The 14,586-nt window shown below is 38.8% G+C and overlaps 1 protein-coding gene across 12 annotated transcripts in view; it reads right to left on the bottom strand.

Moving 5' to 3' along the window:
* The window catches only part of st3gal3b (ST3 beta-galactoside alpha-2,3-sialyltransferase 3b), a 152,260-nt gene that overhangs the window by 54,006 nt on the left and 83,668 nt on the right, over nt 1-14,586 (bottom strand). For all 12 annotated transcript variants that reach the window (XM_036555688.1, XM_036555693.1, XM_036555689.1 and 9 more), the window contains 2 exons: nt 12,473-12,567; nt 1,749-1,812 (listed from right to left, as the gene is read on the bottom strand). In XM_036555688.1, coding sequence (XP_036411581.1) covers nt 1,749-1,812; nt 12,473-12,567 — 159 coding nt within the window. The remainder of the gene's footprint in view (nt 1-1,748; nt 1,813-12,472; nt 12,568-14,586) is intronic.

The raw sequence follows: 14,586 nt of genomic DNA, 5'->3' as shown, positions 1-14,586 counted from the left end.
AGCTTTAGCCGCTTTCCTCCCATCTCCTCCAGAAAACTTTTCTTCAAAACTAGAAGAGTTTCTTGTAAAATGTCTCAGCGTCCGGCTGTTTTACGAGGCTGAAGTCGCTTCTCGTTCTAATTTTCCACCTGTTCCACCTTAAATTCTGCCTTAGGCGCCAAATGTAACTGCTGCACCATTTAAGGTGGAATGGGAAAATTCGAAAGAGAAGCGAGTTCATTTTTGCAACGTTTTAAAGAAAGACAGTCTCTCAGCAGATTTAACCAACCGCGCTGCTTATAAATGCGAATAAGTCTCCAAATGTTCGTCTGAATCTCTGTTTTTTCGTTTCGCTACTGGCGAGGCCAGACCTCGGGGCTATGTGACCTGCTGTCTGCTGTCTGTTCTCAGTCGCTGAGAACCAGGGCTTTCGCGCTATGCTGCGCACTTTGGAACCAAGATTCAGCGTCCAGTCTCGAAAATACACCCCCCCAACACACACACACACACACACACACACACACACACACACATTCTCTACAACGAGACCAACACCGAAGTTATAAGATCACTAAAGAAAACAGGAAGGACGGCTGTAACGTGCTGTGTGGACACCTATCACCACTGGATCTTATTTCAGGGTAACAGCGCATTTTAGCACAGATGAGTGGCAGCAGCGTCTCTGAATGAGAGCCTTCTAGTTCACTTGCCACATCACTTCCATTTGATTTATTAATAAAAGATATTTTAGATATTTAAAGCAAAGTATTTGTAATGATCCGTAATGCATTTACATTATAGATCATTACAAATACTTTGCTTTAAAACTACCAAGTCCTCAGACAGTATGAAGATAGAAATCCTGTATAGAGAAAAAAGATGCATCGATAATCGTTTTATAATCGCATCGCAGCCTCTGAATCGTAATCGAATCGAGGTGCCTAAAGATTCCCACCCCTAGTGTAAAGCATTGAATATCTTGTCTTTGTACTGTTTTTAATAACTTTTTTGCCATAACTTTTGTGCAAATCAAAGTAGATTTATAAACATAATATAAATCACCGCTTTCTGAATTGGGTTTGTACATAACATTATGACCCACCAACCAAAAATATCCAGCCAACAGTGTCCTGTGGGCAGCGTCCTGTGACCACTGATGAAGGGCTAGAGGATGACCAACACAAACTGTGCAGCAGCAGATGAGCTATCGTCTCTGACTTTACATCTACAAGGTGAACTGGCAAGGTAATAGAGTGGACAGTAAGTGGACAGAGTGTTTAAAAACTCCAGCAGCACTGCTGTGTCTGATCCACCACCCAAATAGTACCTGCTCTGTGAGGGTCCATGGGGGTCCTGACCATTGAAGAACAGGGTAAAAGGGGGCTAACAAAGTATCAGAGAAACAGATGGACTACAGTCTGTAACTGTAGAACTACAAAGTGCACCTATATAGTAAGTGGAGCTGATCAAATGGACAATGAGCGTAGAAACAAGGAGGTGGTCATAATGTTATGCCTGATCGGTGTACATTACAAATTACTTATGCAACACATTGAGTATTAAAACGAGTACTTTATTTGCACCAGTCTTTTGAATAGATTGGTCGACAGCTGCATGTACTAAACTGAGAGCCTTGTGTTCAATGATAAAACGTAATACTTGAGCTGCTCATAGAAACGACACTAGTGTTTTCCATACTGTGCAGCCCTGAAGACTTTTGTAAGGTTGTGTGTTCATGGTGGTCTTCGATATGCATCTCACATACTCACCTCTCAAGCTCTGGACTCAGTCCATAATTCTTTGTGACAGATAATATGGTGTCTATGATTCTTTCTGCAAAGGAAACAGAAGGACAAACGCATTAATCAACCAGAGCGATGGGAATCAAACGGGAAGCACCAGAACAGGCTGAGCACATAGTTTTCTAATATCAGCAACGCCGCGCTCGCGGTGGTCTGATGGAGAAAGATGACTGTGTGCCTGCTGAAAGGTTTATTGGGAAGCGGAATCCAGGGTGATGGAAAAAGCGGCCTGTAAAACAGGAATGTCATTTTCAAACAAGCACATTCCTGTGACAAAGTCCACAATTTAATGCCCTCAGACACCGAGCGTGTCAGCTCCTGATGTAAATTTACAGAGATGTTTGGTCATAGTGAGCATTCCTCTGATGCCCGCGTAGAGAATTCAGCGCAGACAGACGCCACGGCTCGCAGCGCCACGGTGCTCCACTTCCCAGCAGTGGAACCACAACAACTGATCGAGCCATGCTTTCATAACTACGGCTGCTAGACTGGAGGAGCTTTACAGAACACTGGTAAAAATCCCATTCAACCTAATGAGAAGCTCAGTTTATATCACAATACCTACATTTAGAGTCGGTTATTCATTCAGCCTAATGAGAAACTGTAGAACAGACTCAGTTTATATCACAATACCTACATTTAGAGTCGGTTATTCATTCAGCCTAATGAGAAACTGTAGAACAGACTCGGTTTATATCACAATACCTACATTTAGAGTCGGTTATTCATTCAGCCTAATGAGAAACTGTAGAACAGACTCGGTTTATATCACAATACCTACATTTAGAGTCAGTTATTCATTCAGCCTAATGAGAAACTGTAGAACAGACTCGGTTTATATCACAATACCTACATTTAGAGTCGGTTATTCATTCAACCTAATGAGAAACTGTAGAACAGACTCGGTTTATATCACAATACCTACATTTAGAGTCGGTTATTCATTCAGCCTAATGAGAAACTGTAGAACAGACTCAGTTTATATCACAATACCTACATTTAGAGTCAGTTATTCATTCAGCCTAATGAGAAACTGTAGAACAGACTCGGTTTATATCACAATACCTACATTTAGAGTCAGTTATTCATTCAGCCTAATGAGAAACTGTAGAACAGACTCTGTTTATATCACAATACCTACATTTAGAGTCAGTTATTCATTCAACCTAATGAGAAACTGTAGAACAGACTCGGTTTATATCACAATACCTACATTTAGAGTCGGTTATTCATTCAGCCTAATGAGAAACTGTAGAACAGACTGAATTTATATCACAATACCTACATTTAGAGTCGGTTATTCATTCAGCCTAATGAGAAACTGTAGAACAGACTCAGTTTATATCACAATACCTACATTTAGAGTCGGTTATTCATTCAGCCTAATGAGAAACTGTAGAACAGACTCGGTTTATATCACAATACCTACATTTAGAGTCGGTTATTCATTCAGCCTAATGAGAAACTGTAGAACAGACTGAGTTTATATCACAATACCTACATTTAGAGTTGGTTATTCATTCAGCCTAATGAGAAACTGTAGAACAGACTCGGTTTATATCACAATACCTACATTTAGAGTCGGTTATTCATTCAGCCTAATGAGAAACTGTAGAACAGACTCGGTTTATATCACAATACCTACATTTAGAGTCAGTTATTCATTCAGCCTAATGAGAAACTGTAGAACAGACTCAGTTTGCATCACCATACCAGATGTTTTGAGTTGTTAAATATAGTTCCTATTAAAAGTGCATTCCAGACATTCAACATTTCACAACAACAACTGTTAAAACTAGAAATACAAGTTAAGCATCTAAAAATGTTCTTAGTGGGGGGTAAATATGATGTTTTCTGCAAATTTTAGTGCACAGTTTCGATTTATTTGCTGACTATAATATTGGAAAAAAAATAAAACATACAGCTTTTTTGTTTTTAAATATTAGATTCAGCAAATAAACAGTAATTGTGCATGAAAATGTGCAGAGGTGTGTTCTCTATAGAGGAGTGTTAAGTTTGTCTGTCTCTTTTTGTCTTTTTACTTTTTTCAGTTTTACTTCTTTTGCATAATTTATGATGAATGGACCAACAGAAATCTGTAAAAAAAACAACAGAAATCTGTAAAAAACAACAGAAATCTGTAAAAAATCTGGTTCCATTACAGGTTAAAGCTGTGTTTTCCTGCTTTCCTTTCTCTTGTAAAGTTATAATTTTTGAAATATGAGGTTTTGTTTGGATATATGTCCAGAAATTGTAATTATACCATAATACCAATTTTTAGTCATGCCGCCCACTACTAAGGTCAAACATTTCCTACACAGCATCTCAGACCCCCATGACTCGCTCTATGAAAGGCTGACTGGCTGTGTGGGAGAGCAGAGCAGAGCAGAAAGGAAGTCATACTCCATTGACAGAAGCTCATGACTAATGTGTGCACCTGGATTTGGTCTAAAAACTATTACCACTCATAAAAGGTGCCTTCATACTGCAATATCTGATTTCCTGTCATTTGGAGGAAGTTTTAATATCGAGGATAAATGTTCGCTGAGCAGAAAGAGGCCTGCGAGGCAGCGTGTGCGCTTAATGGTAATGAGTACCTCTAAAACGTGCTGATGGATACAGTTCAGCACTGCTTAGATTACACAGGGAGGATAAAATCACACTGTGGAAAGGTAACCAGGCCAAGACGGACTGGGCAACCCAGCCACACACCATCAGACTCAGCATGTGGGGCAATGTTATCCACTCATTTTGCCTATTTGGAGAACACAGCAGGGGGACCACAGAAAAAAACACAAACAGTCCAGTAACACTGTAGGGAGGGGATGGTCAGCAGAGCCTGACCGATGAAATCTGTCACTAATACTAATTTTAAAGCAATTATTTTATACAATAAAGAACTGAACAGACTTCAACGGTTTCAGTTAAACAGATAGATAGATAGACAGATAGACAGATAGAGATAGAGATAGAGAGAGAGACAGACAGACAGACAGACAGACAGACAGGTAGACAGACAGGCAGATAGATAGATAGATAGATAGATAGATAGAGAGACAGACAGACAGACAAAGAAAGACAGCAGACAGACAGACAGACAGACAGACAGACAGACAGATAGATAGATAGATAGATAGATAGATAGATAGATAGATAGATAGATAGACAGACAGGTAGAGAGAGAGACAGACAGACAGACAGACAGAGAAAGAAATACAGGCAGACAGAGACAGACAGATAGATAGATAGATAGATACAGACAGAGACAGATAGATAGACAGACAGACAGGTAGAGAGACAGGTAGAGAGACAGACAGAGACAGATAGACAGACAGACAGACAGACAGGTAGAGAGACAGACAGAGACAGATAGACAGACAGACAGACAGACAGACAGGTAGAGAGACAGACAGACAAAGAAAGAAAGACAGACAGACAGACAGACAAAGAAAGACAGTCAGACAGACAGAGACAGACAGATAGATAGATTTAGACAGACAGACAGACAGAGACAGATAGATAGACATATAGACAGACAGGTAGAGAGACAGGTAGAGAGACAGACAGACAGACAGACAGAGAGATAGATAGATAGACTGACAGAGGCAGATAGATAGACAGACAGATAGAAACAGGCAGACAGACAAGATCTATAATTGCACACACATTAGGCAGAAATAAAAATAGAAACAAAAATAAACATAAATTAGGCAGAAACAGAAAAAGACATAAGTTAAAATATGAGAGAGTAAAAATAAAAGTATATCTATTTGCATATTTAAACAGCATATAAGATCTGTTGTATTTAGATGAGAGCAGTAAGTATTGCACTAAGTGGTATGAGGCAGTTACAACACAATAAAGAATAAACATAACTAAGAACATATATAATTACATAAACTGTGAGATGTGACCGACTGTCAGATCTCAACTGTCACATTTCTTAAACTCTGAAGTGAAGAAACTCAGTCTTATATAACACAGAGGGAAAGGCCCTAATAGGTCCTCACACCATACAGGCCCACTCGCATATTCACTGTAAAATATTTTAGAAATTAGTGCACTTAAAAAATACTTGGCATCTCATCCAGTAATCATTCGTCTTCTATTTACTCAAACGTAAATATCTCACTGTAGTGGTGACGGTTCTTCAAGAGTTCTTTAGTAAAGAAAATGGTCGTATTTAGAACCATGAACACTCAAAGAACCCTTTGCAGAATGAAGTGTGTCTCTGCACAGTGAGAGCGTTCTTCAAATTGACGGAGAACGTGCTGAAAATGACTATGTAGAACCTTTTCAAAAACGGTTCTCCTACAGTTACAATGTCAAGTTTGTAACAATAGAAGAACCCTTTTTGGCGCTATACAGAACACCTTTCAAAAAGGTTCTACATAGAATCATTTGCAGCACATTCAATATATCAACCTGAAGAACCTTTCACCGCGCAAAGAAACACTTAATTCTGCAAAGGGTTCTTTGAGTGTTCATGAACCACTTTCTATACTAAAGAACCCTTGAAGAACCATCTTTTTTTTAAGAGTGTAGATCTTAACCTTAGCTTGATCTCAACGACTGTAATATCCTAAAACATGACTAAGTGTGAAGAACCTTAAGCAGCTATAAGTCTCCCCTCCCGCTTCTCACTGACGGCTGATGTAGCATGAAGGCTGTTGTAAGAGCTGGAATTCCTGCTGTAAGCAATATCAACCATAACCGCGAGCGTAATGATTAAAGAGTTGAAGGGAAAACCAGCGGTCAGTGTTTGGACGAATTGCCGACAGCTGCCATCAAGCATCACCGATGCCAGCATAAACAGCGCGGAGAGCGCGCTGAAACGAGGGAGTGAGCGTCACTGCGGCAGGTTCCTTTAAAAAACTGCTAAGAGCAATGGCTGCTAATCGTTTTCAGATAATGGGATAAACACTTCATCCAAGCATTTCTCCAGAACAAACCAACCCCTCACCTTCAACATACACTGTTTTGGCAGGGAAAATCAGAGCGTGAATTATAGTGGAAAGGGCTGGGTGTCATACAAACACTCTCAGAATGTGGCAGGGCTGGGCGATATGATGATTAGGGGTGGGACAAGATATCGATACGGCGATATATCGTATCGCTACGTTATCGATACACTGGCGCCGAATTTATTTATTGAAACATGTCTGCGCTGTAAACGCTCTAAACGGACTCCGCCTCCAATTTGAATTAGCAGATTTACTACTCCATACTACTCCACAAGGTGGCGCTACGGCGCTAATCAAATGAATAGGGTAAACCTACAGTGGAGAAAAAGAAACTCGCAGGGGAGAAATGATGAATAACAGGGGGAACAAATCAGACAGGCATTGAAGGGACAAACGAAACAGACAAAGACTCTGAAGAACCGTCTCGTTAAAACAAAGAACATGGGAGACAACGAACATGCAGAGCCACCTTCATCATCATCATCATCATCATCATCATCATCAACGATGCCACAACTCGAAATCAGTCCTCGTTAGAAAAGATTCTACTGAGGCACAGTCGTGTTCTACCTTCAGACATTTAGAAATGTTATAATAATAATTAATAATCATTTTTATTTATATTATCATTTTCATGCTGGTGGCAGCTCAAAGTGCTTTAGAGACAGGTGATAAAGCTGAACAGTAATATAAGGAATTATACACAGATCAAATGAGACGATAAAAACCACGAGACGTAGTTTTAATTAATTACTAAGTTAAAGAGCTGCGTTTTTAGATGCTTCTTAAAAGTGACCACTGAGCTCGACGGTCTAATAAAAGAACTGAGCTCCACAGTTTAGAAGCAGAATAACTGAACGAGTCTCTCCATGACACTCTGTGATGTAAGCGGTGCTTTAAGGTCATTTAAAACCCTAAAAACTAGTAGCAGGACTTTAAAGTCTATCCTGAACGATACAGACAGCCAGTGCAGCTCTTTTAAAACAGGACTGATCTGATCTCTCTGTGTTGTTTTTGTGAGGATGCTGTACATTTTGCACGAGTTGTAAAGGATGTACCGTTTTCTTAAGAAGTCCAGTAAGAAGGTCATTACAGTGATCAACTCTGCTTGCAACAAATGCAAGAACAAGTTTCTCTGCGTCACTTTTTCCTTCTTTTTCCACTTTCTTACATTCTTTTTACTGCATTTGTAACCTTACAGAAATAAATGTTATATTTTTATTGTAATTCTAATTCAGGCATCCCCAATTCCCACATTTTATGAAACCTGAATATATTTGTTTTGTTGATTTTCTAATTGTAAATAAGCGAACACGTCCTCTACAGAGAACACACTGCACATTTTAATGTGCAATTACTGTTTATTTGCTGAATTTAACACACAAAACACAAACATGGCCTGTTCAAAACTTATGACAAGCAAATACACAGAAACTGAGCACCAGCATTTTCAGAAAATGCTATTTTCACTTAGAAAATCAAAAAAGCATCTGATCTGACCAGGGCTGTTCAAACTTTTCCACACGACTGTCCATGAAAAATTTCAGACTTCAGCATCAGCCCATGATTCCCATATCGGTGCGTAGTTATTGTCTTCGCCCAGCCTTAACGGGAAGTCACTGCAGCAGGAGCAGCGGTCACGAGGAGAACATTCCTGCTTTTGTTTTTTCAACAAGAAAGCAAGTTGAACATTTTAATTGCGCTGTGAAGTGCTGGAGCTGGTTGTGATGTCTGAACAACATACCAAAGCAAGGGCCTCAAGAATGACTCATCAAAAGCATGTGTCCGCTCGGTACACACTGCAAACCATCCAATAACCACTAAAGAGCGCCACGGGTCATTCAAGGCTGCTCCAAGTGACTCATATTGAGTCACTGAAAGCTTTTTAGAAGTTGCACAATGTGTCAACTTACTTACAGTTCTAAAATCCCCAGTTAAAAACTTAAATGTGGCACTTTGTGTTACTGGCGATTTCTGTTTTATTGCTGAGTTTAACATATTGGGAAAAAATAAAACAAAATATAGAAGAAATCTGAGTCTCTACGATCAACGATTGATGGGAAAACAGTCATAAATCTGAAAAAAAAAGGTATTTTGTGGTCAGACTTTCTGTAGCTTTTAGAGGTGGACGTCTGGTTCCTATCACCACCACTGTGAACAATTCTGACTCTAAGTTTCTCTAGAACGGAGCGTTTCACACCAAACCACTCTGAATGACTCTCTTTACATCTGAACGACTGAATTACGCAGAAATTTTGAAAAATCAGTGGAATTCCGCTTTAACATTATGGCAAAAATGGGAACATAACATATAAAATGTGCTATAACTTTTGCAGTCCACACTTTGTGCAAAATTTTTCCCCAAAATTTTTTTTCAATTCAGCAAATAAACAGCAAGTGTGCATTAAAATGTGCAGAAGTCTCTCTAGAGTGATCTATTAACTTTTTTTCCCCATTTAGAAAATCAACAAAACTCTGACACTTTGACCAGGGCTGCCCAAACTTTTGGACACGACAGTCCGCTCCATAAAAAGTCTTTTCTTGTATCAACTTTGTATCCTCACATTTCTAAATAATGAAAATAAAGTTAATAAAGTTTGATGTAAGTATGTAAATAAGTCACTCTCCAGTCCACACAGTCCATATATGGAAACTAAGCTGCAAAAACAGGCTGTTCTGAACTCACTGTATTTGTGATGCCATGAAAACCAACACATTTGCATGCATCTGCATATTCAGCACACAGCAATTCAGCCCCGCCCACTCACACTGAGGTCATAAGGAGTGTTTCAGCCCAGACTGCTTTGTTAACAGGGCGCAATACACGACAGCCAATCAGAACAGAGCTGGTTTAAATATGATTTCATGAAAAGAGTGCAGTTTCAGTCACATTTGATGCCTTTGATTAGAGACAGAAACCTGCTTGTGTTTGAATGAATGAATTCAATGTTCATTTTTTTTTTTGTACAATTTTTTTTTAGGAATTTTACGAGTTCGTATAGACAGTCATTGACATTATCTCTCACGTATATATCAAATATATCAATCTAACATCAACATCATCATCATCATCGGGTTACTGTATAATATAATATATAATAATATACAAATATCAAATATTTCTAAATAAGATTTATATTAACATCAGGCGTTTGCCCTGCTCAGATCTGCTCCCACGTTAATGATACATATATAAAATTATCATTAAAAGAAGAATATAATCATGGATCTGTGTCCTCAGCTTCGCACACCATCCTACTTATCACATTAAGTATCAGGATGAAGAATAAGTGACATCACTTAAGCTTTCTGAGGAGCCCAGTTTAATATCTGGCACGTCTTGCTTTTATTAAGCGTTGATAATTTATTGATTTCTACACATACAGGGTCCATCAAGTGCAATATGTTCTCTCCGTCACTCAAAACAGACAGAAAAGAGGTTTTATTATGTATTTATTTAGTTGTATATAAAACCTCGTATCTCCAAAATAGTAATTTTACAGGAGAAGGAAAAAACTACTTTACTTTTAATGTAAGTCAATGGAACCAGAACTTTTTCCAATTAATTTTGGGCCGTTTCTTTTGGTCAATTCATCATGAAATTTACACACAACGTAAAGAGCAACAGGCATTTTCAAATATATATATATATATATATATATATATATATATATATATATATATATATATATATATATACACACACACACACACACACACACACACACGTCTATATATGACTCATCAGTCTTAAATGCAGTGTCCTGTTTAATTAAGTGATAAAGAGAGGTTGGGAAACGGTCCTGTAAAAATGAATTACGTCTCATTTTGGTATGTTAACCCAAACAAATGTCTCTACTGGGTCTCATGGGGAAAAAAAATAAAATACAAGAAAAATGTCAGATATGGGCTGTTTAATTAGTGAAAGCACAATCAGATCAGAAATCACAGCTGCAGGTGGCCAAAGGAATCGTTCGCACTAAAATTGGCAGCGAAGGAACAGCTATTTTTATGTCTCGCAGTGTTTTGTGCGGTTCTATTCACGACCCACACGTATCACCTCTCCGAGCGAATAAAGCTCAAAGGAAAGGTACACTGCTCCCACGATCCGTGGAGAAAAGAGCAACCCGGCGTAGTGTAAACACAGGCCGCCGTCTTTAGAAAGCCTCCGTGAGTGAGCACACGGCAGCCCTCGGCCGAGCACAAAGGTTACATTCAGCCTTCAAGTGCCGGAAAATCTGACAAAACGCTGAAACCTAAGCTATCTATTCAGATGCGTTCGGATCTAATCACACAGTTTCAAGCAGCTGTGCGTGACGATAAAACATGCATTCATGCTTACAGCGCTGGAATACACTGGCAACCTACTGATCACAGACACCATCACTTCAAATCATCTAGACACAGAGAGGCTGGCACAAAGGCACCATTCTGCAGAGGGATTCTTCTAGAAGGTATGTTCTCATACTTTGATGACAGAACACATGTGTTACCTCAGCTTTTATATGATGCTCTTACAGGGGAATTCCACCAGCCTTTCAAAATTTCTACATAATTAATTGATTGAGATGTAAACAGAGTCATTCCGAGTGGTTTGGTGTGAAACGCTCTGTTCTAGAGAAACTTACCGAGTCAGAACTGTTCACAGTGGTGGTGATAGGAACCAGACGTCCACCTCTAAAAGCTACAGCAAGTTCTAACACAAATTACCTTATTTTCCCATCATCAACATTCCACATAAACACTCAGAAGACTCGTGTAGGTTCACTGGTGGTTTTGATAGTAAATAAAATGTCTATATTTGTGTTGTAGTCATGGTGACCCCTGGTTCCTATCACCACCACTGTAAAGACATCTGAGTCTGTAAGTTTCCACTCTGTGAATCTGATGAATTCCTCTTCTATGTAAAATTAACCCAGTCAGAGATTCAGACTAATACCATCTCTAATGCCATCTCCATGCCCACGTCCACACTACACAGCATTGTTTTGATCCAGAAACATTTTACTTGGCCTTAAAAGTAGCATTTTGTATCAAAGGTTAATTTCCATTAGCCTGTCAATAAGAATTCCAATGTAATATTAATATCAAGCTAATGATTATGTCCATTCACATTTTTAGCGGACTCTAACATAAACATAGACAATAAATAAATCCTGAAACAGACATTTAAGTACAGTTTGATTCCTTTGTTTGTTGGAGATTTTTTTGATCTTCTTCGCAAAAATTTAATTTATAATACTAAAAACATTATATTCACAGTTTTTCAGCCTTTTTTTAAAAAGGCTTGAGTCCTACTTGCTGTATTGTTTTATACTGTGATGAAAATTACGTGCAAATGCCTTCAAGTATCGTGATGTTATATTTTTTCCATATCACACAGCCTTAGCTACCAGCTAGTATGACCTCATGCTAACTGGTAAAGCAGGTTTTCACTCATTATTAGCTATTTTAGCACTGTTTAACCGAACCACCCCTTCTGCCAGGAGTGCATTCACCGTGTGTCTTTATAAAGGCTAATCTGCACAGTGAATTACACAGATTGGCGGCAGAGCCAGGGCTAAAACCGATAAAAGTTTGGAATTCTGATGCAATAAATGGTCTTTATGAAAATCTGATCTGTGTACTAAACCCAATAAATCCAGCTGATAGTTTTATTAACACGTTCACCTAAAAAAGCACATCAAAGCACAGTACGTTTATGAAACTTAGAAGAGGTTTCCATACCTTGTGTCTTGAATCCAAATGGAGGTAAAAAACTGCTGACTTTGCCTAGCCGCTTAAAGTTTCTGTCGAGGAACATGGGCGCTGGCTTTACAAACCTGCAAGAAAAAAACACAATAGGGAAAAATGACGCTATTATAGGGAAATGTATTGGCGTCTCACAACTTTGGAAAGAAAAGTTACACAAATCTAACCTCATATTCAGCACTAATAGAGCATAAACACAAATAAAATGGAGGAATGCATGTTGTTAGGGCTAATAGCACACCATGCACGTCCTGCCCAACAATCTGCATACATTATAAGTCCCATGCTACGTCCCAATTAAAAATGAAATAAAACACAATATTCCAGAAATGGGACAACAGGACAAGAAAAAAGAGAACTTTAAAATAATAAAATGAGATTTCACTTCTATTTCTATTAGTCTATTCAACATCTAGAAACGTTTACACCATTTTTCCAAAAAAATGGAAAAATTCTGTAAGATTTTCTCTTCAAAGAGACGTGCCTCGTCTCAAAGGGCTGGAAATAACTGATCAACGGCTTTGCAAAGCGAGTCGTCGAGTGAACAAACTTTGGTTAGGGTAGGAATATCGAGGTCAGAGCCAATCTTATCCGAGGATGAGTAAGGGCGGGTCTTCGCAGAATGCAGGTGGGAAAAAATGCAGTCGAAAAGTAAACAAGTCTTTCTAAACTTCTGCTGTTGTTGGCCGCCAGAGCCCCCTGCCACACCCACTCACTAAAAATTGTCCTTGGATCTGCACGAATTTCGTAGGTGACCTATTTTGTATATTGTAATATATTGCGTACAGCCTACACTTAATATCTACACTCAGTATATTACAATATAATACATAATATAGCCGTATACCCAATATACTCCAATATACTATATACTATAGACATATACTCGATGTACTACATACTATGGGCCTATGATCAATATTTTATCATATACTCCATACTACAGGCCTACAGATTATAGGCCTATAGTATGCAATATACTGACAATAAATAAATATATAAATAATTAGCAGTATACTACATACCATAGGCTTAATATATTAAAATACACTACGTACTACAGGGCTATACTCGACATATTACAATATACTGCACACCATATGCCTAGGCTTAAAAAAGGGTTAGATTTAGTGTTTAGCTTGCAGTTGGGCCACAGCACCACTTTTTAGGCTACCCATCTGGAGCCTGGTGAGTAATCTTTAATGGGGCATTTGTCTGCAAGAGGTTAACATTTGCGGTTCATCTCTGCAGTGACCCAGTGGTCAGAGTTTAAGACAGCAGAGTTGAACCAGCAGGCATCAATCACTGACCCCAGCGCCTCGTCATCCAGGCAAATCCAGAGCCAAGCCAGAGGCCATTTCCCAGGCACACCTCGCTCTGCTTCTGGAAGCACAGGCGCAGGATGGATGCATGAGCCTCTGACCCGCGTCCCCTGTCCGCCATCCTTTATCCACGCAGGCCGCTACAAAGGGCTTCTCAGTGCATTCAAACAAACTCAAATGGGGATTTTTGTGGAAGAGTTGAGTTTCATCAGCTTCAGAGTGCACAGTAAATGTAATGGTTGGATTTAGTCCAGTTTGAAGAACAAGATTAGAAAAAATTACTTGAAAAAGCCAATTTACTGTTCTTCGTATGTAATTTAAGATGGCACTGAATTTAAGGTGGCAGTGTATTTAAGATAACAACAAATTTAAGGTGGCAGTGAATTTAAAAAGTATCAGTAAATTTAGGCTGGCAGTAAATTTAAGGTACCAGTAAATTTAAGGTGGCAGCATATTTAAGGTATCAGTAAATTAAAGGTGGCAGTGAATTCAGAGGCTTCAGATCATTTAAGACGGCAGTGAACTTAATGTGGCAGTGTATTTAGATATCAGTGAATTTAAGGTGGCAGTGTATTTAGGGTATCAGTAAATTTAATGTGGCCGTTTATTTAAGATAACAATAAATTTAAGGTGGCAACAAATTTAAAGTATCAGTAAATTTGGCCTGGCAGTAAATTTAAGGTGGCAGCGTATTTAAGGTATCAGTAAATTAAAGGTGGCAGTGAACTTAAGGCGGCAGTGTATTTAAGGTATCAGTGTATTTAAGGT

The sequence above is a fragment of the Colossoma macropomum genome, unplaced genomic scaffold (genome assembly GCF_904425465.1).
Source record: "Colossoma macropomum unplaced genomic scaffold, Colossoma_macropomum, whole genome shotgun sequence".
NCBI lineage: Eukaryota > Metazoa > Chordata > Actinopteri > Characiformes > Serrasalmidae > Colossoma > Colossoma macropomum.
The sequence above is the reverse complement of the archived record's forward strand: the minus strand, read 5'-3'. Positions and strand labels throughout refer to the sequence as shown.